Raw genomic sequence first — 27,976 nt, 5'->3', positions numbered from 1 at the left:
TCAAACTCCAATTTCCTCATGTCAAGTGACAAAAAAAAAAATATGATTACAAAATGCTGTCTTTTTCTGTGCAACTTTCAGCAAAAACTGAATCTGTAACCTACGCCATATAAAGAGAATGATGCCAGCGAGTGAAGTAACCAGTGTGATAAAGAGCAAGGAAACAGCTGGGTGGTGGTGGTGGTGGCGGCGGCGGCGGCGGCGGCGGCGGCGGCGGCGGCGGCGGCGCACGCCTTTAATCCCAGCACTTGGGAGGCAGAGGCAGGCGGATCTCTGTGAGTTCGAGGCCAGCCTGGGCTACCAAGTGAGTTCCAGGAAAGGTGCAAAGCTACACAGAGAAACCCTGTCTCGAAACACACACACACACACACACACACACACACACACACACACACACACACACAAAAAAAAAAAAAAGTCAGGCAATGGTAGCACATGCCTTTAATCCTATCACTCAGGAGGCAGGAATCAGTCTGGATCTCTGTGAGTTCAAGGCCACACTGGAAACAGAGCCAGGCATGGTGGCACTTGCCTTAAACTCCAACACTAGTTAACCATAAAGGTCTAGAGATCTGCACAGACAGACAGGAAGTACAGAGCTGGGCAGGAAGAGGAAGTGATGTAGCTGGGCAGAGAAGAAATGAGATGGCAGAACAGAAAGGCATATAGGCATGGGTAGACAGGAAGTAGGTCTCTTTGGAGACTGAAGGTCTGTGAGATGAGGTTGGCTTGTAGCTTGTGCTTTCCTCTGATCTTTCAGCTTTAACCCCAATTTCTGGCTCTGTGTTTTCTTTTTTATTAATAAGGCTATTTAGCAATTCATCCACATCTGTGGAGTATTACTTTACATTGTGTGAATATATGTTGCTGTGGCTGGTTTAATAAAGAAGCTGACTGGCCAATAGCTGAACAGGACAAGTTTAGGCGGGAAAGTCAAACTGAGAATGCTGGGAGGAAGAAGGGCAGGTCAGAGGAGTCCCGAGCAGACAGAGAAGCAAGATGGGCATGCCGTACTGAGAAAAGGTACCAAGCCATACGGCAAGGCATAGATAAGAGATGTGGGTTAATTTAAATGTAAGAGTTAGCTAGTAACAAGTCTGAGCTATCTGTTGAGCATTTATAACTAATGTCAGGCCTCTGTGTGGTTACTTGGGAGTGGCTTGCAGGACAGAAACTTCTGCCTACACAGATCCTCTGGAGCTGAAGTTACAGGTGCTAACTCCATCAGGTGGGTGCTAAAACTAAACCTATTGTGGTATTTAGTTTTCTCATAGGAAACTTATTTAAAAGTAGGATGGAAACATGACAGCTGGATCAGTGAGTAGAATCGTGTACTACTCTTAGAGTGGACTCGAGCGAGCACCATTACTAACCCACAGCTGTTTGTAACTCCAGCTCCAGAGATGCTGACTCCTTGGACTCCATCATAGAGCACCCACCATAGAGCATGTGCAAACACACACACACACACACACACACACACACACACACACACACACATACACATACCCACAAAATAGATAATAAAAATTTTATATATATGCTTAACCAGGTGTGTGGTGGTGCAGGTTTCTAATCTCAGCATTAGGGGGTGGAAACTAGGAATATCACAAGTTTGAAGGCATCCGTGGCTACATAGCAAGTTCAAGGCCAGCCTGGGCTACAAATTACCCTGTCTCTTTATATATGTTTTTACCTTCTTAACAATAAAGGTGATCACAAAGGACTTTAAAAACTACACAGGGGCTGGGCAGCTGTGGCGCACACCTTTAATCCCAGCACTCGGGAGGCAGAGCCAGGCAGATCTCTGTGAGTTTGAGGCCAGCCTGGTCCACAGAGTGAGTTCCAGGACAGGCACCAAAACTACACAGAGAAACCTTGTCTTGAAAAACCAAAAACCAAAAAAAGACAAAACAAAACAAAACTACACAGGGAAAAATATCTTAGAAATAATAATTTAAAAATCCTTAATAATACCACCTTATTAACTTTTTACCTAATTTTTAAATTTGTCTGTGTCTGTATGTGTTGCGTGTACACATATAGGTGTGTATGTAGATGGAGGCCAGAGATTGGCATAGGTCAGCTTTCTCAATGGCTCTCTACCTTATTTTTTGAGACAAGTCTCTCATTGGACTTGGCGCTCACAGATTCAGCTAGCTAGGCTGGCCAGCAAGACCTATAGATCCTCCCTTCTCCATCCTATCTATGGATAGGTGTGGGGGTGAAGGGCCAAACCCAGGTCCTGACACTGTGACTGAGCCGTCTCCCTAGCTCCTGTAATCACTTCTGACGTCTAACATACTTGACCACAATAATCACTTGAGAATAAAGGAGGAGAGAACATGGTGGCATACACCTGTCATCCTAGAATTTAAGAGGTTGATCGAGGCAGGAGGATCAGGAGTTCAAGATCACTCTTGGCTGCACAGCAAGCTCAAGGCACTTCTGGGCTACATGAAATTATATTTCAAAAAAAATATATAAAAAATAATAATAAAGGAGTAAGTTTAATTCAGTACTTGACATCTGGATCTTTTCCATATAGAAACTTCTTCTTCTTCTTTTTATTTATTTATTTATTTTTTTTGAGACAGGGTTTCTTTGTGTAGCTTTGCGCCTGTCCTGGATCTCACTCTGTATCCCAGGCTGGCCTCGAACTCACAGAGATCCGCCTGCCTCTGCTTCCCAAGTGCTGGGATTAAAGGTGTGCACCACTACTGCCTGGTGAAACTTCTTAATTTTCATACTAACCACATCCAATAAGGTAACTTGTGACTACATAAAAACAGGGATTCTCAAATACTTAATATGAGTTTTTTTGTCATGAATTCAACATAGGAAAGAATACATCTATCTTTGGCTAAATGGTAGAGGAAGATTACAGATGAGAGGGGTAGAAGGCATGGTAATATAAAGAGTAGGAGATATTTTTAATATTCTTAAACTCAATTTCCTTTATCCATCTACTCTTTTTTTTTTTTTTTTCTTTTTTAGACCAGGCTGGCCTCGAACTCACAAAGATCTGCCTGGCTCAGGGTTTAAAGTGCTGTGCCACTGCCTCCCGGCCATGTGCTCTATTTGAACTTAGGCTAATGAATTGTTAGAGAAATGCTCGTCTGGAATAATAGAGTTTACGTATACTTTGATGATGCTCTTTGCCTGTAGAGCTTTAAGTCATCATCAGATGGTCTGTTTGTCCATGGTGGCTCTAACACACGCTGAAACATTTTTCTTAGTTGGGTCAACACTCCTTTTCCAATTTCAGTCGTACCAAAGGTAATTCAAGGGAGCAGCGCTAGCCTGGGAGCTATACCTCCTCTGCTCCCATGGTCACAGAGGCCACCCCTTCTTAGTCACCAGGGCCAGCTCATGTCCAGACAGCGCCTTCACCCCAATCTCAGGCTGCCTTTCCCGTGTACTTTAGACTTTATTTTCCCCTTTCTTTTTAAAATTGTGTTCCCGGGATCATGTCCAGGGCCTCACATGTGCTAAGGCGCTTCTCAGCCTTGCAGCCGTACACTTAATCATAAAACCCGAGTGATTGTGTTGTGCAAGGTCCTGTTCTAGGTGGTAAATATGCTTATTGTTATTAATTATATTATATACTATTAATTATTATTAATATCATTATGAATGAAATTATATCTCAGAGGACAGAAGGACAATGAAAAATACATCGGCAGATACATCATTTTAGGTGTGGATTTCTGTGTAAAAAGAAAACATAAAGCAGGACAGAGGTTGGGGCAAAGAAGGCAGCTGCATTGGCCAGTAAAGGAAGCTTTCGCCTTTCTGAAGGGAAGCATTGGAGCTGGGGTCCAGACAATGGTGAAGAAGTGGGTCCTGGGTATGTCTGCAAGAACACAGCTCTGGACGGTAGAAACCATGAATAAGATATCCTCTCACAGGAGCAGGCGTGCACCCGAGTATAAAGACTCCCGACTCAGGCTCCCGAAATACCTCCTTAGTCTAATCTCTAGGAACCCTGCTTCCTGGGTCCTACACCCCAGCTTCCTCTAGCTCACACCAAGTGCCCTGTCTCTCATAATGGCGTACTACAAAAAGTAAACCAATATGTTTCTTTAAAATACTGTCACTTGTGATGGAAGGAACAGTAGGAAAAAGAACAAAAGGACCAAACCAATAGCCATGCCCTTCAAAGCAGCCATGTCATGTACACGAAGAGGCAGATTCATTTACACCTCCTGCCCGTATCATTTCAATGCCTCCTAAAATGTGTGCTTGCTCTTATCCCTTCTCTATCATCTACCCTCTGTCTTCACAAATGCCAATCAAGTCAGGCACTGTGTGGCTCAAACTGTCCAGCCATTCTCCTGTGATGACCTCACTGGACCTGGGGTACCCACTGGCATCTTTCTCATCTCATCCCATCCGTTCTGCTTTTCACTACTTGCCGTTTTCAGTATCCACGCACACATCACACTGAGGACATCTATTCTGGAAGCGATTCTCTCATCCTAACCCCCGACTCCCAGCAGCTTGGTGGACTCACTCCCCTTCCAGTAGCTGCTCAGACTTTGTTCCTTCTTGGGCTCAACCTTGGTCACACTAGTTAAACTGTAAGCCCCTGGCTACCTCTTCCCCATCATCCCTTGTAAATAGCTCTTTCCCTTTGTTCTATGGCATTTATCACTTTTTACCATACTATTGGATTTGATGTTCTATCTTTATTATCTGCCTCTCTGCTTTTAGGTATAAATTCCCTGAGGGCTTGGATCATTGCATTTTCTTCACTGATAGATTATAGTCTAAGCCAGTAGAACAATGCTTAGCCATGCATAATAAGTTGATTGAATGCATTAATCAATATACTTATAAATACCAAGATTGCTTTAAGTCTGCTTTCTTCTCTTTATGGCCACGAGGAGACATTATTCATTCTTTAAAGCTTTGCACATTATAAGTACTTAGTAAATTAAGTAAATGATTTGCCTTTTTGCTTAACACAATAGTTTAGCAGTAAATGTGCCCAGGGAAAACACTGAGATACACTGAAAAGCTCAGAGTGGTACTCCAGCCGAAGCCAGACCAGCTGCTCGGCCTGCGCTTTTAATAACCATTTGGCTTACAAGTTCTGCTTTGGCAAGAGTTCCCAGGACCACTGTTCTGGTATCACACTGTAAAAAGAAAAATTAGGATTAGTTTGAGTGGTTCCTAAAGAAAAGATCTGGTGAGAGATTGTAAGATGGCTATTTCAATTATTTTGACCCATGCTTGCAACTTACAGGTGTCAGAATCTGATGCAATAGTCATAAAATTAAGAGCCGTCATGATTCTTCTCGATTGTTGCAACGGCGATCTTTAGGTACGGTTGTGTTGCTTCTGGTGCTTCTGTTGTCTGATTATTTTCTGTTACATGTGTTATGAAAATGAAAAGTAAAATAATACAAGTTTTTTAAAAATAATAAAAGGTGGGTCTGAGGAGATGGTTTAGTGGGTCCAGGTGCTTGCTGTGCAAGCCAGGTGACCTGTGTTTGATCTCCAGACCCAGGTAAATGTGGACAGAGAGAACTGGTACCTGAATGTTGTCCTATGATCTGCTCTCCACATGTGTGACACAGCACATGCATCTCCTCAATAATCATATGCTGTGGGATGTTCTGTATGTTGTGAATATGTGTTACTCTGATTGGTTGATAAATAAAATGCTGATTGGCCAGTAGCCAGGTAGGAAGCATAGGTGGGATAAGCAGACAAGGAGAATTCTAGGAAGAGGAAGGCTGAGTCAGGAGACACCAGCCCGCCATCCAGGGAGCAGCATGTAATGGCACACAGGTAAAGCCACGGAACACATGGCAACATATAGATGAACAGAAATGGGCTGAGTTTTAGTGTAAGAGCTAGTCAGTGGTGAGCCTGAGCTAATGGCGGAGCTGTTTTAATTAATATAAGCCTGTGTGTGTCTACTTGGGTCTGAGCTGCTGTGGACTGGACGAGACACAGGAAAACTTTCAGTTACAATAATAAAATAAAAAATTAAAAATGATGATAGCGTATGCCATCTATTTAGTTGGCCAGTTCAAATGCTGTGGTGGTGTACTAGATTTGCAGCCCCCTTCCTTCCTTTCTTTTCTTTTTTTTTTTTTTTAGGATTTATTTTCTGGCTATGGTGGCACATGCCTTTGATCCCAGCAGAGGCAGAGGTAGGAGGAGCTCAATGAATTGGAGGGCTAGCCTGATCTACATAGTGAGTTCCATCTCAGTTCCATGGTGAGACCCTGTATAAAAAAAAAGCTTATTATTTTATATGTATGAGTGTTTTTCCTGCATGTATGCATGTGACTAGTGTCTGCATCCATGTGTGTGCCTAATGCCCATGAAGGTCAGTTAAGGTGTTGGATACCCTGGGACTGGAGTTACGGATGGTTGTGAACTGCCATGTGGGTGTTGGGAATCAATCCCTGGTCTTCCATAAGAGCAACAAGTGATCTTAACCATTGAGCCAACTCTCTAACCTCAAAATGTTTTATTATAAGAAAGATAAACATTTAAACAGCCTGGGGATAAAAAGACGGATTAGTAGTTAAGAATGCCTACTGCTTTTTTAGAGGATCTGGATTCAGTTCCCAGCATCCACTCTGATGGCTGGGACCCAATTCCTTTTTCTGGCCTTACTGGGCATATGCACTCAGGTGCCCATACCTACACCCTACATATACACAAAAATAGATCTCTGAAAATTCAAACTATGTTACCTAGAAGTTCAATAATTCCTAAATGAATGTCATTATATCCATCAGTTAACAGGCAGGATCTCTGTTGGTAATATTTTATTAGGACTTCAAAGAGAATCTTCTTTTGAATATTCCGTCTTGTCGATTCAGTTTTGCTTTGCCCTAACTGCTGACTAAGAGTACCAATGAACTGGTCATGGAAATATTCCAGTCAATTGCTGTAGTAAGCCAGTCGTTGGTCCTGAAAGAAAAATGCACAATAAAATAAGTCCATAGTTAGCATTTACTTTGAGCTTGGGCACTGTTTGCTGAAACCCAACAAAATCAAGCTTATCTTTAAATCCAAGGAAGAAAATGTTTTCTCTATTACAATGGTTCTCAACCCCTTTAGGGGTCGAATGATCTAAGTCACCTAAGACCACTGGAAAACACAGATATTTATATTATGATTCATAACAGCAAAATTACAGTTATGAAGTAGCAACAAAAATAATGTTATGGTTGGGGGTCACCACAGCATGAGGAACTGTATGAAAGGGTCACAGCCTTAGGAAGGTTGAGAAGCACTGGTCTAGAACATTTTACTGAACAAATGACAGAGAAAATGGCTTTTCCCCCCAAATAACCAACACACATCTGCATACTTACTATATTTTAGAACTGAAAGCACTTTTATTTATTTTTATTTATGGTCACTTTTTATTATTTCTTTTCAATTTTGTTAGATTGTGTTTAATATTTTCTCTTCTAATCTGTCAGTGGCTCTCCTTCTCTTTCCTGGACATGGATGTACTTCTGTTATTATCAGAAATTAAGAGATGGGTTTCACTCCCTTTTATTTGTGATGCTTGGAACTGGAGGTAGTTTAGATCTTGGAGTTTTTCAAATGTGGAAATATTTGCACAGATTTCCAGCATCATGACAGTCTCTAAGTTTTAAGTTTTAGAAAATTTCAGATTCTTAGACCAACATGTATCATATTTTCCCACAATCCCAGACCTACAGTTTAGCCTAATATTTTCTCTTTGCCTACTTTACCCAATAACATAACTCAGGAGCCAGCCACTCACTCCCAGGTCTCCTGTAACTCAAAGACAGGAGGTCTTGAATCCCTTTCTCTACATCTGTTGCCCTTCCAGCCCAGAGATACCATACACCTCCTATGGTGGTTGAGATAGCTTGGTATTTCTCTTAAGATTATTAGCATATAGTTATTATATAACACCTGTATTATTCTTTAACTTTTGCACATCCCCACAGTCTTAACCATATCTACTGGGAGTGCCTGTGTGCATACACAGTGGGCAAGAAGCAAAAACAGACAATAGAGCAAAGACTGGTTTTTCTGTCTCTTCTCATCTTTCCCCATCTTGGGGCTCTAGTTACTTATTTGTACTCTGACAAAAGTATTTCCTCAAACATTTTCTTTGAATGGAGTCCTGAATGATATATAATTTTCTTTCCTGAGCTGGGATCAAGTCCAGGGCCTCGTGCATGCTAGGCATACACTCTTACTTCTGAACTATGCCCCCAACCGTCTGTGAATTTGTATCCTTGAGTATCTATTCCTCCCCACTTCCTTCTCTCCTAACAGATGAAAACAGTGCATTCTCATGATCTGTGGGAGTCATTATCTTCTAGGTCTTGGGATCACAGATGAGGATCGTAAAGGCAGTTTGCCTTCTCTTTCAGATAACCTCCCCTTTCTAACGAGATGCTAACGGAAGCAGACTTCAGAGGCATCTGGAACCCACTCCTTTTGGTACCCCTATGCTGTCCCTGGCTCAGAGGCAGGGGAGACCCAGGCCTTTGTTTGGGGCTATCTTGTCCTGTTCTGAAATAGAGAAATCTTCCATATGGGAGCAGGATGGCTGTCGACTATGTGGTTCCACAAATCTTCAACCACCACATCCTTCCCAGACCTGAGACTTTACTGGTTCCTCAGCTTTGGAGGTTTATTTCTTATTTGGTTCACATGGGAAAACGTGTTAGCACTCTGCTGGAATCCCAGCCAAAGCCAAGGTTCTAGTATCTCCCAGCTACTGGTTTGCTAGAAACAACAAATCTCTTAGAATTGGGAGCAAAATGAAGATAGTCTCATTCAGATTACAGGTCTCCCTGGGACTCTTCTCCATGAAGGAAATGTGTCATGGGAGGGTGGTGAGGGGGGTGCGGGGTGGAAGTGGGGGGTAGCTTTGAGGTTTAAGAAGCTCAACTCACTCATTCTTCCCTATGACTCACTCTTCCTTCCAGCTGCCTGAGGACCCAGATGTAGAACTCTCAGCTCCTTCTCTAGCACCATGTCTGCCTGCATGTTGCCTTGCTTCCTGCCATAATGATAATGGACTAAACCTCTGAACTGTAAGCCAGCCCCCTGTTAAATGCTTTCTTTTATAAATGTTGCCGTGATCATGGTGTCTCTTCACAGCAATAGAAACCCTAACTAGGACACTGCCCCAGTGATTGTGTGTGTGTGTGTTTCTTCCCATGATCAGTAGCATGACAAGGATTGAAACACAAGTAGATGAAAACATGAGTGAAACCACAGATAGCCTGGATACATTGCTCTGAGAACAAGAAAGAGAAATGCATTTTTTTGAGGAGTTTATACAATGGACAATGGATATATTCACAAGGATGGTCTTGGATCACCAAGATTAAGATCTGGGATTGAGTCTGTTTGTTTCTGTTGGGAGAATAGACAACCTTCTGGTTTAGCTGGTTATGTCTTTCGTTAAGGTAAACAGGGCTCTGGGGCCATTTCCGCTTCACCTGTGTTACCTGATGTAATCACTGTGTAGGGCACAGACGCAGAATCAGCACATCACACACACACTAATTTTAGCACATCTAAAAAGCCAGTTCTGCTAAACACTCAAATATTAGTGGTTGCTAGGAGTTAAATGGAGAGAGGCATGAGTGGGTGAAGTGCAGAGGGCTTTTAGGGCAGTGACAGGAGTATCTGTGACAGCATAGTATGGCTACATGTCATTTTTAAAAATATATATATATATTTTTATTTTTATGTGCATTTGTGTTTTTGCCATGGGTGTCGAGGTGCCCTGAAACTGGAGTTACAGACAGGTGTGAGCTGCCATGTGGGTGCTGGGAATTGAACTCGGGTCCTCTGGAAGAAGAGTCAGTGCTCTTAACCCCTAAGCCATCTCTCCAGCCCCCTTGTCATTTTATATTGGTTCACATCCATACAGCATAGAACACCAATCACGGACTCTCATGTGAACTGTGGGCTTTGGGTGATAAGGACATGCCCTGTAGTTCATTACTGTTAACGAATGTGCCACACTGGTACAGTACAGGGTATTGACAGTACAGTACTGTAGTTTGAATATGAAATGTCTCCCTCAGACACCCATGTGATTTGCTTGTTCCTCAAGTGATGAAACTATATTGGGAGGTGCTGGGAACTTTCGAAGGTAGAGCCTCGCTGGAAGCCGTGGGTCACTGGGGTATGCCTTTGAAGGTTATGTCCTAGCTTCGGGCCCCTCCTCTCTGATTCCCGTCCCCTGTGAGGTGAGCAAGCCTCCTCTGGCACATGTTATTGCACACATGGTTTTCTGTCTCAGCACACACGAGAAATCAATGCAGCCCAACACCAAGACTGGAATCTCTCGAGCCATGGTTGAGAGTAAATATTCTCACCTTTAAGTTATGCTTTTGGGTATTTTGTTCATATCAATAACAAGACTAACTAATACAGCGGGAGAGGGGTTAGCAATAAATGTGAAAATTCCACTCGGTTTGGCTGTGAACCTAAACTGATCTTAAAACTCCATTTTTAAAAAGTCATTCTTCCTTATAAAGTTCTGAAAAGACTAACAACAAAACCCTGATAGTTCATTCCTTCTTTAGGAAGCTGGAGAACAGTGTGAGCTATGGCATTTGGAGGGCACAGCTTGGTCTCCACTGGTTGTATGGATAAGGCCCCCAATCCTTTCCTCACCAGTCTCTTGTGCTAGAGGATTTTAAATAATTTCTTATTCTGGCCTGTGAAAAGAGGACTTAGGAATTTTCAATCACAACTTCAAGTCTGAGTTTTAATTTAATAAAATTGATTTATATATCCCTCATTTTCAAAAGAATTAAGCAGTCTATAACAGTATATACAGCTATTAACTTTATTAAATTATCATCAAAAAGACAGATTAGGCTTCAAAATAAAGGGTCAGTGTATTTAATAGTTCTAAGGTTAACACAGTCAGTATGATAGAGTTGACTACTGCTCTGAGCCTCTAGACAACCTTGGCCATCACAGTTTTAAAATGAGAAACATAAAACATAGTTTCTCAGTATAAATTTTAAACAGTTTGTGTAATATGTCTCCCATGATACCATTAGAAGGGATATGGGAGAAAGTGTGGTGATCTGTCTCCCATGATAGCATTAGAGGGACTACAGAAGAAAGTGTGTGTGTGTGTGTGTGTGTGTGTGTGTGTGTGTGTGAGAGAGAGAGAGAGAGAGAGAGAGAGAGAGAGAGAGAGAGAGAGAGAGAGATCCCTCAAATAACAAGAGAAAGTTGTGTGTGGTATGTCCCCCATGATAGTGTTAGAGGAATTCAGGAGAGAGAGAGAAGAGAGAGAGAGAGAGAGAGAGAGAGAGAGAGAGAGAGAGAGAGAGAGAGAGAGAGAGAGAGAGAGAGAGAGAGAGAGAGACTTGCTTTAAGTTTGCTGAAAGGGCCTGGAGAGATGGCTTAGTGGTTAAGAGAACTAGCTGCACTTCCAGAAGACCTGAGTTTGGTTCCCAGCATCAACATCAGCCAGCTCACAACTGTCTGTACCTACAGCTTCAGGGGATCTGATATTCTCTTCTGGCTTCTGTGGGTATTGCCTGCTCCCCACGTATGGTAGCCGGAAGTTTCTCCGGTCCTGCCTGGCCCCATGGTCGGGACCAGTCTCTCCCACCCACGTCCAGCAGCTGCTTGGTCTCAAGTAAACACACAGAGGTTTATATTATTTACAAACTGTGTGGCCTATGGCTCAGGCTTCTTGTTGGCTAGTTCTTATAACTTAACCTATTCCTATTAGTCTATATGTTGCCACATGGCCAAGGTGTTACTGGTCTGCTGGCATCTTGTGGCTCCTTGGGTGGTGGACTGGCATCTCTCTTTACTCTCCTTTCTTCTTCTGTCTCTTCCATTCCAATGTCCTGACTAACCTTATTCTGCCTCGCCAACTGGCCAAACAGCACCAATCAGAGCAACCCATATTCACAGCATACAGAAACACATCCCACAGCACTTCCCCTTTTCTGTCTAATCAAAAAAGAAGGTTTTAACTTTAACGTGGTAAAATTACATAGAATAAAACCATTATCAAGCAAGAATTACAGTTACAATATCCAGTGGACAGGGGTCCCTGCAGACTCATCTGGTGAGAGTGCTGAGAATAAGCCCTTAACAGGACATCTATCACCTGTCCCCTGTCCCCCAAGGCTCAGGATACATCAGAGAAGAAGGGAAAGAAAGAGTGTAAGAGCCAGAGGATGGGGAAGAGTGCAGTGGAACCTTATCTTCCAGAGTGACATGCCTGTATTCCTGAACTTAGCTGTGGCTACCCTCACAAGATCTGCAAAGGATTAGGCTTGCCAACAAGGATCCCTTCAAAGTGTTCAATTCAAGGTTTCTCAGTGCATTGGCAACATTGTACAATCACCTCTATCATCTAATCCCAGACCATTTTATCACACCCTTTAAAAAGAGGCCCATGTTTAATATAGTGATTCACTTGTCCCCCCCCCCCCATCCCCACGTCAGTAAATTTTGAACTAAAAGAAAATTAAGAATGAAAAAGGAGTAAGTTGAAAGATACAGAACATTATTTCTGGATGTTTTGGGTGTAGAACACATGAATCTAAGCCCTTCCTTTCTTGGAAGACTATGAAGAATTAGAAGCAGTATTGCCAACGCACAATAAGATATGCTATGCTCATGACAAAATGACAGAAATTAAAGTCCATCACTCTGGGGCTCGAAAGATAGAGCTCAGCTAGTGAAACGCTTCTCTTCTAAGTATGAGGACCTGAGTTGAATCTCCTGAACCCACATAAAAAGCCAGGGTTGGTGGTGAGAGCTTCTAAGCTGGGGAGATGGAGAGAGGCAAAGCCCCACGTTCTATTGAGAGACTCTATCTCAAAAAACAAGGACAGCTCCTGAGGAACACCTGAGGTTAACCTCTAGCCTGGTGCATGTCTGGCAAGGATACATACAGTTGTACACGCACAAACATGTAAATACACCCGGGCAGCGCACACACATACACACACACGCACGCACACACTCCATCATCTTCAAATTCTTGCAATAGAAGCTGTCCTCTTGCCCATCTTAGACATTTTAGCCAGAAACATAGGCAGAGCAGAGACAGGGGAGACAGCATGAGGGTGGTGGGACCACGGAGGGGCTACCTGAATGGGTAGCGGGGAGACTGAGAGGCTGTGAGCAGTGAAATCCAGGTATATTTTCGGAACAATTTACCTCTTTCATCAAGCAAGTAGGATAAAGAGTCCTGGTTGCTCTAATTGTGGAACAGCGGCCCTGGGGTAATCTGAGAACTTAGCAGAAACGCGGAATATCCGATCCCACCTCTGCATCAGAATGTGCATTTCAACACGGCCCCGTGTGAGGAGCACGGCTTTTCCTGAAGTTCTAAGGGCACTTTACAAAAGTAAGAGATAAGGCTGAGTGCTCAGTACCCAGTCCCTAGACCTGCGAGGACAGGCGGCTTGGGAACCAAGAAAGGGGTGGGGCCAGAGCCGGAGCTGCAGAGTCCAACCAACCAGCCGCTTCTGTCACCCATTTCCAGTATGCATTTGGTTACCTGTCCTTGCTTTCCTGGAGAATCCCCTCCTACGGCCCCGGAAACTTGGCCTGCCCAGCCTGAGCCTGGGAATCGTCCTGTCTTCCTAGTCTTCTGAACCGTGGAGTCAAAAGCAGGGCGGTTGGCGGACTGACGCCCGGGCTCCGCCCCCTGGCCCGGGAGCCCCGCCCCCCACCGCCTCGCGGGGGCGGAGGGAAGCCAAGCCCCTCCCCTTCCGAACCACCCGGAAGTGACGTCATGTAGGAGCGGGCCCGTCTTTCGGTGCTCTTCCCCCTCCGGTGCTCTTCCTCCCCGGTCCCTTCCCTCCCTTTTCCCCCTTTACTCCCCGGGGTCGGGGTTCTGCGGCCGCGGGAGTGGCGGAGGAGATGGCGTAAGCGCCCGGCGGCGGCCAGGCGCGCTGCCCGAGCAGCCACAGCCCGGAGGCATTGAGGCAGCGGGCGGGGGCCGGGCCCCAGCACCGCCCCTCCAGGTAGCCGGCTGCGAGGTGAGTGAGTGACCGATCGCGGGCGCCGGGCGCCCCGGGTCTGCGGCCAGCAAGTGGGCTACGGCCTCCCCGAGCCTCGCGGCCAGCGACTGTTGCCCAGTGACGGGCCGGGTCGAGCGGGCCGGCGGTGGGAGGCCCGGGAAGACCGATCCAGGTAGCGCGACAAGCGGGAGGGAGCGGGTCTCAGAGGCCGGTGACTCCCAGGCGAGGCCTTCGGGCGACGGGAGGGAGACTCGGTGCCGGGGTCGCCGGCTGCTGGGAGAGTTCCCCCCGAGCCGGAGCAGGAGCTCGGGTTTCCGCGGTGGAGATCTCGCTATCCTTTTGGGAAATTGGACACTGCACTGGGACTGGTGAGACAGGCCCCCTTGTTTCTGAGACTCGGGTTCTGGTAACCTGGGTCACCAACTAAGGCCCCCCGCACTCCGCTGGCCCTTCTCTGACGGTGGTTGTCTTTCTGGACTGGACGGTTATTGTGTGTGAGGTGGGTGGGGCAGATAAGGTTTGTGAGAATAAAATCCCCATCGGGGGCTCCAGTGCGCTTGTTTGTTTAAGCTACAGAGAAAGGATAAAGGTTTAGACAGATAAAGCTTGCAGAAACTTCTTGGGATTCAACTGGACACGTTGCCTGTGATCAGTAATTAAGGCCACCACTGTCACCAAATCTACCTCTCTACCAGGATTGATGAGACTCCAGGGCAGCGACTTACAAGTGATTTGATTGTAAGTTCCAGCTGTGTTTTTTGCACATCAAATCCAGGGACTGTGTGGTGACACTTTAAAAAGCTTTCTTTAAGTTATCTAGGTAGTATGCGTCTGTTTGGAAAAAGTAATTTAACAAAAATGCTGCAAATCAGTCACCCATTATAAAACCCGAGCCTGTCTGGTGATTGCTGGAAAGATTCCTTTTCGACTTTGAAGGCTTTTCCCTGCTTAATAAAGGCTGGAGGAGAAGCGGGTTGTGTAAGGGAAAGTAACCCAACTGAAAATATGGGGCTTTATTCTGTTCAGATATACCTTACTCACATGGGAAAATTCTTCATTTTGTCTGTAAGAGCCGTAAACAACTAATACTCGTGTGTTGTAATTCCACACAATAGGACATTGCCTTACAATCCATTCTGTATTTGGAAATGATACCATTTTGATGTAGTTGAAATTTGTGATCTATCCTCTCAAGGAAAGAGTAGGGTCTCTTACTGTGTTTCTATTCCCTTCTATAGGAGTTGAAATCTGTCAAGTCTCTATCATGCCTCATTCTCCATTTCTTATGAAATCCTCTTGTTTACCTTTTAAACATTTCTTGAGTTCTCATTGTCTTCATCTTCAGCATTACCTTCTAGTTCTATCCACCATCATTTCTCTCCCACTCCATTAAGTCTTTAGCATCTAGAATTGTTAACTCTTGGAGTTTCTATGCTAGAATCGATATTTTCAAACTATAGATCTGATCCAATTGCTTCTTCTCACTGGTTCTAGGATTACCTGGAAAATTTAATGTGCTCTGTAAAGCCCTGCACAGCTGTCCCCTCTGTGTGCTCTTCCAGCTTCATCTCTACAGTACCTTTGGCATTCTTTTCCTCCCTTGTCACTGTGTCCACTGTCTTATCTTTCTGGTTCTCCTTCCACTACGTGGCTGTTGGTTATACTTCCCAGCAGTGTCCACGAGAGCCTGGAGATGCTCTTCTTTTCCTTTGCTTCAAGTTAATGCCTGTTATCATATTGTTCACTTCAGGGGGACTTGATCAGTATAAATTCTCATCACTAAGTGTTCTCAGGACACCATCTCAGGGTTCCTATAGTTGTGTCCCTCATCTGCTGATACGGCATAAATGCTTGTTAAACGAGTGAATTCACTGAGTGCTTACTAAGTGCACCAGAAATGTACTAAGTATTCTAGTTGTGTCATTATCTTTAATAACCACAACAGTCATTAGGAAGTGTGGGTGACTTTCCCTCCTTTTTCCTAGATTAAAAATTATATTAGGTAGACTAATGTATTAGTTGGGGTTCAAAGTATATTATAAGGAGGATTATTAGGTTGGCTTCCACAATAGGAGCTGGGCAGTTCCAACATTGGCCATATGCATGCTAGAGTGCCTATCCTGGTAGATGTTCAGTCCCCAAGGCTGCATATCTGTGGGCCCATTCTGGCGTAGAAGGTTTGGAATATTCGTGGAGAGCAGCTTGCTTCAGTCTCTATTGGGAGGCTGAAGAATCTGGTTTCTGCTGTCAGCAGGGATGGCGACAGCAGTGGCAGCAGCAGGGTAGATTTAGTCGCCTGCGAGGCATGAAAGCGGGCAGGGAAAATCAGCCCTGGTCTACCCTCAGATCTCTGTAGATCAGGGCTGCCGCTGGAAGGAGTTGCCTACTCCGGGGGGCAGTCTTCCTCCCCACAGTTCATTCTTCCACGAAATCCCCTCACATACCCACCTTAGTTGACCCCAGGTCCAGTGATGTTGACAAGCGATGGTAACCATTATGCATAGTATTAGCATTGGTATTGGCTGTTGTATACATGAAGCCCTCGATTCTCTTACATTGCTGCATGTCAGAGTCACCAATGTACCAGTGATCAAGCCTCAGATGCTCTAAGTGCAGCTTACACACTGCAGTTTACGGTTCTATTCTTAGAGTCGGGACAGTCCATAGGACGCAGTTACCCAGGGATTTAGGTGTTTACCAGTTTGAAACCTTTGTGTTGTGGAACTCTGAAGTGTTTCACGAGTTCATTGTCACACATTGTGCTACTTTACACTTCGATTTTTCCCTTTCCTTCCTTCTGTTTTCTTCTCCTCCCTTCTACCTTTTCCCTTCCTCCCTTTCTTCCCTTTTCCCCTTCCTTTCCTCCTTTCCCTCCCTTCTGTCCCCTTTCTTTTAAGTTTATACACAATTTTTTTAAAAATTGCATTTATTTGGTATGTGCACTGTGTGGGTACTTGTGCTATGGTGTACATGTTGGGGGTCAGGACAAATTACCGCAGTAGGTTCTTTTCTTCCACCGTGTGGGTCCTAGGGATGGAACTTGGGTCAAGTTTGGCAGCCCTAGGTTTTTAGGAAGGCTCTCATGTACACCATGCTGGCCCTGAACATAACTAGCTGAGACAGGACCTGAACTCCTGATCCTTCTGCCACTGGGCATGATGGGTTTCTCTCTCTGCCTCTTCCTCCTTCCCCTTTCCTTCCCTTCTTCCATCTGCTCCTCCCCTCTCCCTCCCTTTCTTTCATCTCCCGACACTGTGTAAGTAACATTTTTATTGTAATACATTGAACAAAAATGCAAGCCAGTGCTAGTTTTTAATACTCTTGGGCAGTAAAAGACTCTAGTTATTTGAGATGGAAGAGTTATTCTAGCATAATGTGATTTTACGTATTACTTTTTTTGGTTGTATCTAGTGTTCATGATCAATTAATTCCCCGTGTAACATGCTACCCACTTTTGCCAGGTGTCTATGCAGTCTAGTGTTACAGCAGATTGACCTGTGGGTTCCATCGAAAGCCAGATGGTAGAGGGCGACAGTCGGGGAGCAAGACTGAAGTTACTTCACTCAGATTCATAGTCACTGAGCTTTAAGTGGCAGGGGGAAGATGGTTGAGTTCCAGGTGACATCCTAGTGGATGAGAAGAAATGGCTTGGATATGAACAAACATTTCTCTCATTTATAATTCTGTCTTTTAGGAAAAAAATCGGCTCATTTCTCTTCTCATTAATCAAATAAAAATTGAAAAGCTATCATTTTTAGAAAAGATCCAACCTGCCTGTGTCAAGTTCCTACCAGGCTAGCACTGCACACTTTTAATCCCAGCATTTGGGAAGCAGAGCTTGGTGGATCCTGGTGAGTTTGAGGCCAGCCAGGACGAAATGGTGAGACCCTGTTTCAAGTACACAAACCAAAAGCCAACCAACCAAATCTCATGTAAGTTTAGGTAGTAATTTACTGTGCTGCTTTTCATTTTGTTTTGTGTTTGTTTCAGGCTGTATTTTATACATAGATTCACTGAAAACAATCCTGCCCTTGACCTGTTCCACTTACTTGGTTTTTTTTTTTTTTTTTGTTTTTGTTTTTGTTTTTGTTTTTGTTTTTCGAGACAGGGTTTCTCTGTGTAGCTTTGTGCCTTTCCTGGAACTCACTCTGTAGCCCAGGCTGGCCTCGAACTCACAGAGATCCGCCTGCCTCTGCCTCCCGAGTGCTGGAATTAAAGACGTGTGCCGCCGCCGCCGCCGCCACTACCACCACCACCTGGCTATGTGCTTTTCCTTGAGTTTCTTTGGATGACCCTTCCCAAGGCAACAGTCTTCTGTACTTATTCATGGTGCTTAAAGTTTTTCCATCAGTGCAGACACCTGTCTCAGTTTGGAGCTTCTATATCAAAAACTCTATATTTCCTTATATTGTCATTTGCACAACTCAAACTACCCAGATACAAAATTGAGTTCTCCCTCCCCTACCAACAGTTACACAAATGCCGTGACTTGGTAAATGGCTTCTTCTCCACTTGGAGTTTGGAACTGGATTGCGGGTGAAGAGGGGGAGTCCTGGCTTTGTCTCCTCCCTTTGTGAAGTCACTAAGTTCTTGTCACTCTAAGCAGAACTTGTTTATCTTTTCTTTGTTCTTCCTCACTGCTGTTTCCTTGGTTCAACAGTTTGAAATGTGAAGTGTAACAAAGTTGCATAACGTAGTTATTTCATAATTATAAAGACATTTCTATGTAGCTAGCCATCTTCGTCTCTGTTTCCACATGTAGTTTCCTTGGTTCTCTTGGGTTTTTTATATCCTAAACTGTGTCATCTCTGAATACATGGTGAAGGTCTCTCCAGCCTTCCATGTTCCCAGCCTCCACCCAGTGTATCTTCTGCTCAGTTGGATGAATTGATTAGTCATCTACGCAATGCCAGGGAGCCTTCTGTGACTTCTCAGAGCCTGGCTGGTTCATATCATTCATTGCTCTGGGTAGTCTGGACTTTCTGGTGTCCTTTGCCATATTTTCTTCCTGCTTTTGTCTGAATGGCTTTGTTTTTATCCTATATCCTTCCCATTCTCTAGTCCTTGCTGCATGCCTTAAAAGCAAACATCTTTAACTTTACTCTCTGGGGAAGTCTTCGCCCCTATGACTTTGCTCTGTAACACTGCATGTCAAGGATGTAACATTTTATCACTTGTCTGAAGAATGAATCCTTCATAGTTCATTTTCCTTTATTCCCCTTCCCTCAGTTTCTTAGAATGATATCAGTCACCTAAGGGGTTTTCAAAAATAACTGATTAATTTCCATGTCTCCTGCCTGTGGGGGACCAGCCCCCACTTTTACAGCCAGGGAACTCTTGAGCAGGAAGAAGTGGGAAATATTTAGCTAGAAAGAGATACCTAGACAACAAGGAGAGGAAAGACAGAACCACAGGATAGCCTCGGGAGGGCCTGGGTCAAAACCCACAAGTCCAGAACTTTATTCCAAAGGGCTTTTTATAACAATGCCAAGGGGCGAGGCAAAAGGACCTCCCCCTGCTAGAATCAACCACGTGTAGACCCTTCCAAACACCTGGTAGGTACCCAGGCCTGTGGTCCAATCATCCTCTTATGCAGTCCTGGTGGGTACAGCCAATAGGAAACCTCGGTGGGCTCCAACACCTGCCTGTGTAATTAGCGTTGGTTCTGTTTGGATGCTCGATGGGTACCTCAGATTTGAACATCAAATTGTGAAACTGCCTTTTGTTTTCATCCTAAGTATTTTTGTCATTTTCAGTGTACATTATGATCTTTTCTGTATCATGACATACAATAGTCCTTTCTTTAATATTCTGCCCCTTTCTGTTCCCACCCGAAACATTTTGAGCTCACCTTTTTTTTTAATGTTTTGTTTTTAGATTTATTTATATCTTAGGTGTGTGAGTATTTTGCCCGCATGTATGTATATGCATCATGTGCCTGGTGTCCATGGAAGAGAGAGGAGGATGACAGATCTCTGAAATTATAGATGGTTGTGAGCTACCATGTGGGTGCTAGGAACCAAAGTTAGGTTCTCTGCAAGAGTAACAAGTGCTCTTAACCCCTAAGCCATCTCTCCAGCCCTTTTGAGCGCCTCTTAATGTTTCTATAACATGGCACATTCATTCTCTGATTCGTTGCTGGAATTTTGGCAGTCTGGTCTGCTGCAGGACTGATCACCCAAAGAACAGAAATATTTCCATTTACATCTGTCTGTATCCTGCTGTATAACGATGTGCAGAACATGCATGTGGTGCTAGTCTGGCAGAGCTAGAAGAGTGAATCAGTTGGTTTTGAATAGGATTTTGTATTCCTGTACCTTATCAAAGTCAGCAGCAGATGTTCCCAGAGAGCAGCTTGGCACAGCAAATAAGTGTTTTCATAATGCCAATAGCAATATTTTCTGACTGCTTATAAAATGCAGCATCACAGTAAAAAGGGAAAGTTAATCTATTTCCACTTATGTAGTTCAAATCTTTAATAGCAAAAAGTAGGTTATATTTGCATAAATATAACTAACAGAGCAAGCAGAATACAGGCAAATGCTGCTTTAGTCCAGTGGTCTTCAAATATTTTGCTTATGTATCCAGTAAATACATTTTGTGTGTTTTCAGGTTGATGGTATCTGAAGATTTTAAGAGCTGAAATAGTTGCAGAGATCTAATTTCTAGATTGTTGTATAGTGTGGTTGTGCTTTATTTAATCCGAGCCACGGTGTTTAGGTAAATATCATCACAGAGATGTATAGGACCTACAGTTTTTGTTATTGTGTGGTACCAGATATTGAACTCAGGGCCTTGAACATAGGTACACACGCTTGCTACCGCTGAGCTTTATGCCTAGTCATGAGTTAATAATGTGATGTTTCTCTGTTAACTGAGCTAGACCACCCCCACTCCCGTGTGTGTGTGTGTGTGTGTGTGTGTGTGTGTGTGTGTGTTAGTGTTACTAGGATAGAATCATCTAGGGTCTTCTACATGCTAGAGAAGTGTTGTGCCTTTGGGCTGTATCTTTAGCCCCCGTTCTACTTGTTAATTGGAGATAGGGTCTCACTAAGTTTCCCAGGCTAGCCTTGAACTTGTAATCCTCTCCCTCAGCTTTCTAGGTAGCTGTGATTACAGGCCTGTGCCTCAAGGCCAGCCTTAATAACTCTTGATGTCTCCAACAAAAATGGTGGATTTTTTTTCTTTTAATTCTGTCCTTTTTTTCTGCATTTATTTCAAAGCTGTCTTGTTGGGTGTATAGACACTCACAGTTGATGATGAATTGATAGCTTTGTTATTATAAGATGTTCTATTTGTGTTGTAGTCTGTTGTGCTTGTATTAGTATATCTCTGCCATTTTGTTGGACTTTCACACACCTTTGTATTTTTAGTGTATTTTCCTCTAAGCAGCTTATAGTTGAATCTTTCTTTTTAAGTAGTTTGATATTGCTACCTCTTCAGTGGAATTTAAAAGTTATTTTTTCCTGGATGTCTTTATTTTACTTTGATTTTTGAAAGTTTTTCTCCTAACCTATGTAATTTGTGGTAAACTATTACTTTTTCTAAAAAATAAGATTTGTTTTATGTGTGAGTGTTTTGCCTGAATGTGGATGTATGTGTACCATAAGTGTGCCTGGTGGCCACAGAGAAGAGGGTGTTGGATCTCCTGGGCCTGGAGTTAAGCATGGTTGTGAGCCACCAGTGGGTGCTGGAAACTGAACCCAGGTGCTCTGGAAGAGCAGCAGCCATCGTAGCCACCTCTCCAGCCTCAGTGAAGTACTTCAGCACTGAACAGACCTCGTTCAGTTATTCTGTACCTCCACAGTTTATGGTGTAAATTCCGAGACATGTTTCCTGTGGACACTTTAAGACTCGGTCCCTGATTTTGAGTTACTCCATGTGATAGTTTTAGGCATGTTTTTCTTTGTGTTTATCCTTTTCTGTGGTTTACTGAGTTCCTTGGAACTTTGTATAGTTCGATGAAATTTGGAAAAGAACTGCATATTATTTTTTGAAATATTTTTCCATCTCTAAATTTGGGGATTATAGGTCCATGCTGCCTGTTTGGTGCTGCAAATGAAGAGGGCAGACTTACTCTTTGTTTTCTCTTTCATTATAGTCAGCTGATTGAGTAATTTTTTTTTCTTATTTTTGGTTTTTAGAGACAGGGTTTCTCTGTGTAGCTTTGCGCCTTTCCTGGAACTCACTTTGGAGACCAGGCTGGCCTCGAACTCACAGAGATCTGCCTGCCTCTGCCTCCCGAGTGCTGGGATTAAAGGCGTGCGCCACCACCCGCCCGGCATGATTGAGTAATATTAATACACAGTGTGAAATATTTAGGGCTAGAAAGGAAACTGATGGAATTTGAAATAATTTAAAAAGATTTAGGGCTGGAGAGATGGCTCAGTGGTTAAGAGCACCAACTGCTAGAGGTCCTTCCTGAGTTCAATTCCCAGCAACCACGTGGTGGCTCAGAACCACTTGTAATGAGATCTGATGCCCTCTTCTGGCCTGCAGGGACACATGCAGGCAGAATACTGTATACATAATAAATAAATCTTAAAAAAAAAAGATTTATAAAACTATGCTGAGGACTCTCTCTCTCAATGCTTGAATAAACAAAATCTAACATGGGGTTCTAATGATACCTCCAATTCTCTCTGGATTCTTTTTTCTTCACTTTTTTGTTTTTCTTTTTTGAGACAGGGTCTCTATGTAGTTCTGGCTGTCCTGGAGCTCTCTATGTACACCAGACTGGTTCGAATTCACAGATATCCACCTGCCTCTGCCTCTCAATTTCTGGGAATAAAGGCATTCATCATCATGCCTGGCTCTCTCTCTGAATTCTTTATCTGACTTTAGGTTAGAAACCTCTACTTTGAATTGTCTAAGCTGTGGAGACCCACAGAGGTTCCTAGTGAGAACTGACTCAGTTCCAGAATCTGAGCTTGCTTTACCCAGCAGGGGTGAATAAGAGGATGATTTGACCATGGGCGTGGTTACCAGGTGTTTGGAAGGGGCTACACTTGGCTGTGCGGTGTGCTTTGATCTTGCAAGGGGGAAGTCTTTTGCCCCACCCCTTGGCATTGTTATAAAAAGTCCTTTTGAATAAACGGAAAAGGCTGTTGGGTATTAATTCAGGCCCTCATGAAGCTATCCTGTGTTTCCATCTTCCCGTCAGGTAGGTCTCTAATATTTTCTTATCCCTCTCTCATAAGAACCCATCAAAAGGTGGGAGCTGGCCTCCCACACTAAGCCCATGTCTTCTCTGAAAAAATTTCCTGTAATTACAGACTTAGGGATGCTCTAGTTTGAAGAAAACTTCCTTGAGACAGCAGATAACATTTTTAAATGAGAAACGTTAAATGTAACAATTGTTAATCATTAACAAAAGTTACTGATTATGTTTACTAAGCAATTACTAATAAATGATCATCAAAAACACTGAATTATATCAAATCCTCATAATTTATTTATTTTTGGAGACAGGGTTTCTCTGTGTAGTTTTGGTGCCTGTCCTGGATCTCACTCTCTAGAACAGGGTGGCCTTGAACTCACAGAGATCCTCCTGCCTCTGCCTCCCAAATGCTGGTATTAAAGGCGTGCAGCACTGCCTGGCCAAAGTCTCATAAATTAAGTACATTTTATGACCTCACGCTTATCTATTTGTGTGTGTCCTGCAAGAAAGAGGGAGGAGCTGTGAGGGAGGGAAGAGAGTGAGAAGCCTCACTGTGGCTGCCTGTGCTGGCCAGAGGACAGCCTCGGGCTGGTTCTGGTCTTCTGTCTCTTGGAGGCAGGGTATTTTTTGTTCACTGTGTGCCCAGTTAGCTGGCCCAGAGCTCCTGGGTATCCTCCTGTCTCTGTCCCTCCTGTAGCGGTGCTGGAAGCATGGGTGCTCTCTACTGTAGCTGTTTTTTCAGGTGTGTTCTAGGGCTGTCGGGCCTGTGTGACACGGTTTACCTACTCGGCCATCTCCCTAGCTTTTGTACATTTTCTTTTTCCATTTTAATCCCCCTCCCTTTGCTATCAGTGTTTTTCTGTTCCTGCTCCTCATTGTTGTGTTACGGAATAGTATTACTATTATTATTTATTTTTTTCCGGGACAGGGTTTCTCTGTGTAGCTTTGGCACCATTCCTTGAACTCACAGAGATCCACCTGCCTCTGCCTCCCGAGTGCTGGGATTAAAGGCGTGCGCCACCGCTGCCTGGCATAGAATATTATTTTAGGGTGTGTTACTTTTGTTTATGTTGCATTTGTTTAACTCTGTGAAGCTGTGTTACTTTTCCTGTCTGAAACACCTGATGGGCTAATAAAGAACTGAACAGCCAATAGCAGGGCAGGAGAAAGGCTAGGCGGGGCTGGCTGGCAGAGAGACTATATAGAAGGAGAAATCTGAAAGAAAGAAGTACCCAAAGGAGGAGGACTCCAGGGGCCAGCCACCCAGCTACCCAGCAAGCTATGGAATAAAATTTACATAAGAGAATTGGAAAAGCCCAGAGGCAAAAGGTAGAAGGGATAATTCAAGTTAAGGAAAGCTGGCAAGAAACAGCCATGCTGAGGTCGGGCATTTATAATTAAGAATAAGCCTCCTTGTGTGATCTATTTGGGAGCTGGGTAAGAGGCCTCCCCAAAAGAGCAAAAACAAACAATATATATCATTGTTCTCCTCTTCCGAGGCCTGTCTCACTCTGAAGGCCAGATTGGCCTCAGTTTGTAGCAGCTCTCCTGCCTTAGCCTTCCAAGAACTTGTTTCATAGGTGTGAACCACAGGCATGGCTTGTTTTCTTTTTTGAGATGATTTCAGACTAATGCTGCTCAGGTTGATTTTGAACTCCTGGACTAAAGGGATTCTCCTGACTCAGTGTCATGAGTAACTGGGACTGTGGGTCACATCACTGTACCAAGCACTACTTTTCTTTTAGAAAATGGTTTCAGATCATTTCAGGGTTCAATAGTCACTCTCACACACACACACACACACACACACACACACACACACACACACACGATTTATTACTGAATGAGACATTGGATCCTTTAAGTTTTTATTTTGTTTTTACTGTGAAGAGTGTGTTCTGGACTAAAATTTCTACTCATGGTTACATTTTTCTGAAGACAAAAAAGTCAGCTTACAACTTTATATGGTGTTGTAGTGGTCTTTTGGGGAAGGGGTACATTTAAAAAAGTGTGCCTAAGACAAGTAGAAACTATTCAGTTTTTCCATAACTTTTTGTGTTTCTAGGTAACTTGAACTACCAAGTACTGCAGCCATGGAGTCCATGCTTAATAAATTGAAGAGTACTGTTACAAAAGTAACAGCTGATGTCACTAGTGCTGTTATGGGAAATCCTGTCACTAGAGAATTTGATGTGGGTCGACACATTGCCAGTGGTGGCAACGGGCTGGCCTGGAAGATTTTTAATGGCACAAAGAAGTCAACAAAACAGGTTAGTTATTAATGTAATATGAAAAACTACACACACCAGATACCAGAGTGAGTGCATTTTTCTATTACGAAATGCCAGAAGTTCTTGAATGGCTGCCCTGAGACAGTTAGTTCAGGCTGTCCTCATACTCCAGCTGACTGTAGTTGGGGATGCCCTAGAACTTGAATGTCCTGTCTCTACCCACATGTGGGCATTATAAGGAGGAGAGCCAGTAGTTCTGAATGACGTCTTTGTGTGTGGTTTGGGCACGTCTAGGTTTGGGTGAACATGTGTGAGGAGGCTGGAGGTCAGCAATGGCATGTCTTCCTCAGTCACTCTCTGGGTTATCTTTTGAGACAGGGCCTCTCATTGAGCCCAGTGCTCACTGGGTGTCTAGGCTGGCTGCCCGGTCATCTCTGGGCACCCATGGAGTTGTCTCCTGCCCGGCAGAAACGTGGTGCTTGCAGGCTCTACACTGGGGTCCTCAGGTCCTACAGCCAGCACTCTGCTCGCTGGCCGTCGTTCCAGCCTTCCATGGCCTCTTCGGTGGACTCTTCAGGGCTCCTCTTATGAAATCAGAGCAAATGCTTTGAAATACCTCCTCTGTCTCCTGGTTTCAGATTCATCGTTTGACATATCACCTTGCACTTTATGTCATGTTAGCATTTAGATGGTAATATTCAGTGAAGTATGTGTTTTAGGATAAAATCCTCAGTCTCTAAATTGTTTTAGTATTTGTCAGTAATTACTGACAGAACACTCTGTTAATTTTTACCAGCATTAAGTATGTCTTACGTAGTACTTTTATTGTTGGGTTACAATAGCATTAGGGAATTGAATATGGGTTTCAGACGTGTTTGGTAAGGACTTCACCAGTGAGTTGTACCTCAGCCTAGTTGCTGTGTTATTTGCTCTTCTAGTCTATAGAATTATAGAAAATAGATTTCTCTAATTTTTGTTTGTCCATATTTATTTACTTGGGTGTATTGTTAAACCTGATAGCTTTTAACACCACCAGAGAGGTACAGCTGTGGGATATAACCTATTTTAATGGAGTAGTTTGAACGAGTTATATTGAAAAAATTGGCTTAAGACACCAGGAGATGTTTTTAGAAATGTAAAGGATGATTATTTAATTTATCGATTATGTGTATTTGTGTCGTGGGTGTTGGCACATGAATGCATAGACCTTCAGAGGCCAGAGGCAACAGCCCTGGACTGGAGTTACAGGTGGTTGTGAGCCACCTTGCATGGGTATTGGGACCGAATTTGAGTCCTTTGGAAGAGCAAGCACTATGTGCTGTTAAACACTGAGGCGTTGTGCGAGCTCCTGTTAAAATTTAAAAATATAGGTAACTTTATTTATTTTCCATATACAACTGTGCCCCTGTGGTGGAGGACAACATGTAATTGATGGCTCTTCCCTTCTACTGCGTGGGTTCTGGGGTTGGAAGTCAGGTCCTCAGGCTTGTTGGCAACTGTAGTGCAATTGGTGTTACAATTTATTAGCAGTTTCTTTTTTTTTTTTTTTTTTTTTTTTTTTTGGTTTTTCGAGACAGGGTTTCTCTGCGTAGCTTTGCGCCTTTCCTGGAGCTCACTTGGTAGCCCAGGCTGGCCTCGAACTCACAGAGATCCGCCTGGCTCCGCCTCCCGAGTGCTGGGATTAAAGGCGTGCGCCACCACCGCCCGGCTTAGCAGTTTCTTTTGGAAATATCCAGGTTTAGCTGGGCAGTGGTGGCGCACGCCTTTAATCCCAGCACTTAGGAGGCAGAGGCAGGCGGATCCTTGAATCTGAGGCCAGCCTGGGCTATAGAACGAGTTCTAGGACAGCCAGGGATACACAGAGAAACCCTGTCATGAAAAACAAAACAAAACAAAAATCCCGGTTTAAATTTCTGTAGAAATATTATTTTCTTGTTTTTTTTTAAATTGCCATTTGGTTGGAAATCTATTGAGATCCAAAGTTGATCTGTCTCTTAAATGATGGTTGATGTAAATTGTCAGTTTTGAACCTTGTTTTCTCTTTCAACTCACTAAGTCTGTCTAACAAGTGAGTGGTTACTAAGTATGGCCTCGCTGAGAAATCATCATGAAGGTGTGAATGGACAGTCTTCTACAGCATTAGTACAGATTGCTCCTGTAGTTATTTTCAGCCATATATTGCTGATGACTAAGATCTATTGTAAGAAATATTGATTCCTTCATTGTAGGAATATCATAGCATCATTAATAAACTATGACAACTTTGATATTATTAGGCAGTATAATTTTGGGGGGTACTGTCGTGTACTTGGATGACTAACACATTGTTATGCAGTGACTAGGAATAAGATGAAAATCCAGGCCAGACTTACAGAACGCATTTTTATTAGTGTCTTATGCCTCACTAGAGAGTTTAGGGGCTGGTGTTGATGTCAGGGTCCACATGTTACAATGCCTTGGTAAGTGAGGTGGAAGCCTCTGTTGCTGCTCAGAGCAGGAGGCCAGGCACAGACGTCAGAGCCACAGCCTGCTGCCAGCTGTTGACCATGTATGAGCGGCTTCTCCCAGGAGGCTTTGCTCTATTCCAT

The 27,976-nt window shown here is 43.7% G+C and overlaps 1 protein-coding gene and 1 long non-coding RNA gene across 13 annotated transcripts in view; one reads left to right on the top strand and one right to left on the bottom strand.

The window, feature by feature from the left end:
- Window positions 1-72: 72 nt before the first annotated feature.
- On the bottom strand, window positions 73-13,761 carry LOC121823724 (uncharacterized). 5 transcript variants are annotated; one of them, XR_013045824.1, is made up of 4 exons: window positions 13,189-13,525; window positions 6,720-6,939; window positions 5,250-6,242; window positions 73-5,141 (listed from the first exon to the last, which is right to left on the bottom strand). It is a non-coding gene; the product is annotated as an uncharacterized LOC121823724 (long non-coding RNA). The 5 variants fall into 5 exon arrangements; XR_013045825.1 differs by having other exon boundaries at window positions 5,250-5,373; XR_013045822.1 differs by lacking the exon at window positions 13,189-13,525 and adding an exon at window positions 13,532-13,761 and having other exon boundaries at window positions 5,250-6,939.
- Scyl2 (SCY1 like pseudokinase 2) overlaps window positions 13,753-27,976 on the top strand; it is a 62,474-nt gene continuing 48,250 nt past the window's right edge. For 2 of the 8 annotated variants that reach the window (XM_006979824.4, XM_006979823.3), the window contains exons 1-2: window positions 13,753-14,015; window positions 25,223-25,427. In XM_006979824.4, coding sequence (XP_006979886.3) covers window positions 25,251-25,427 — 177 coding nt within the window. In that variant the 5' untranslated portion in view covers window positions 13,753-14,015; window positions 25,223-25,250. Of the gene's footprint in view, window positions 14,736-25,222; window positions 25,428-27,976 lie in introns of all 8 variants that reach the window. The other 6 variants (XM_076554605.1, XM_076554601.1, XM_076554603.1 and 3 more) reach the window with 5 other exon arrangements.

Source organism: Peromyscus maniculatus, chromosome 18, assembly GCF_049852395.1.
Source record: "Peromyscus maniculatus bairdii isolate BWxNUB_F1_BW_parent chromosome 18, HU_Pman_BW_mat_3.1, whole genome shotgun sequence".
Taxonomy (NCBI): Eukaryota; Metazoa; Chordata; class Mammalia; order Rodentia; family Cricetidae; genus Peromyscus; species Peromyscus maniculatus.
Note: the sequence above shows the minus strand (reverse complement) of the source record. Positions and strands in the feature narration are given on the sequence as shown.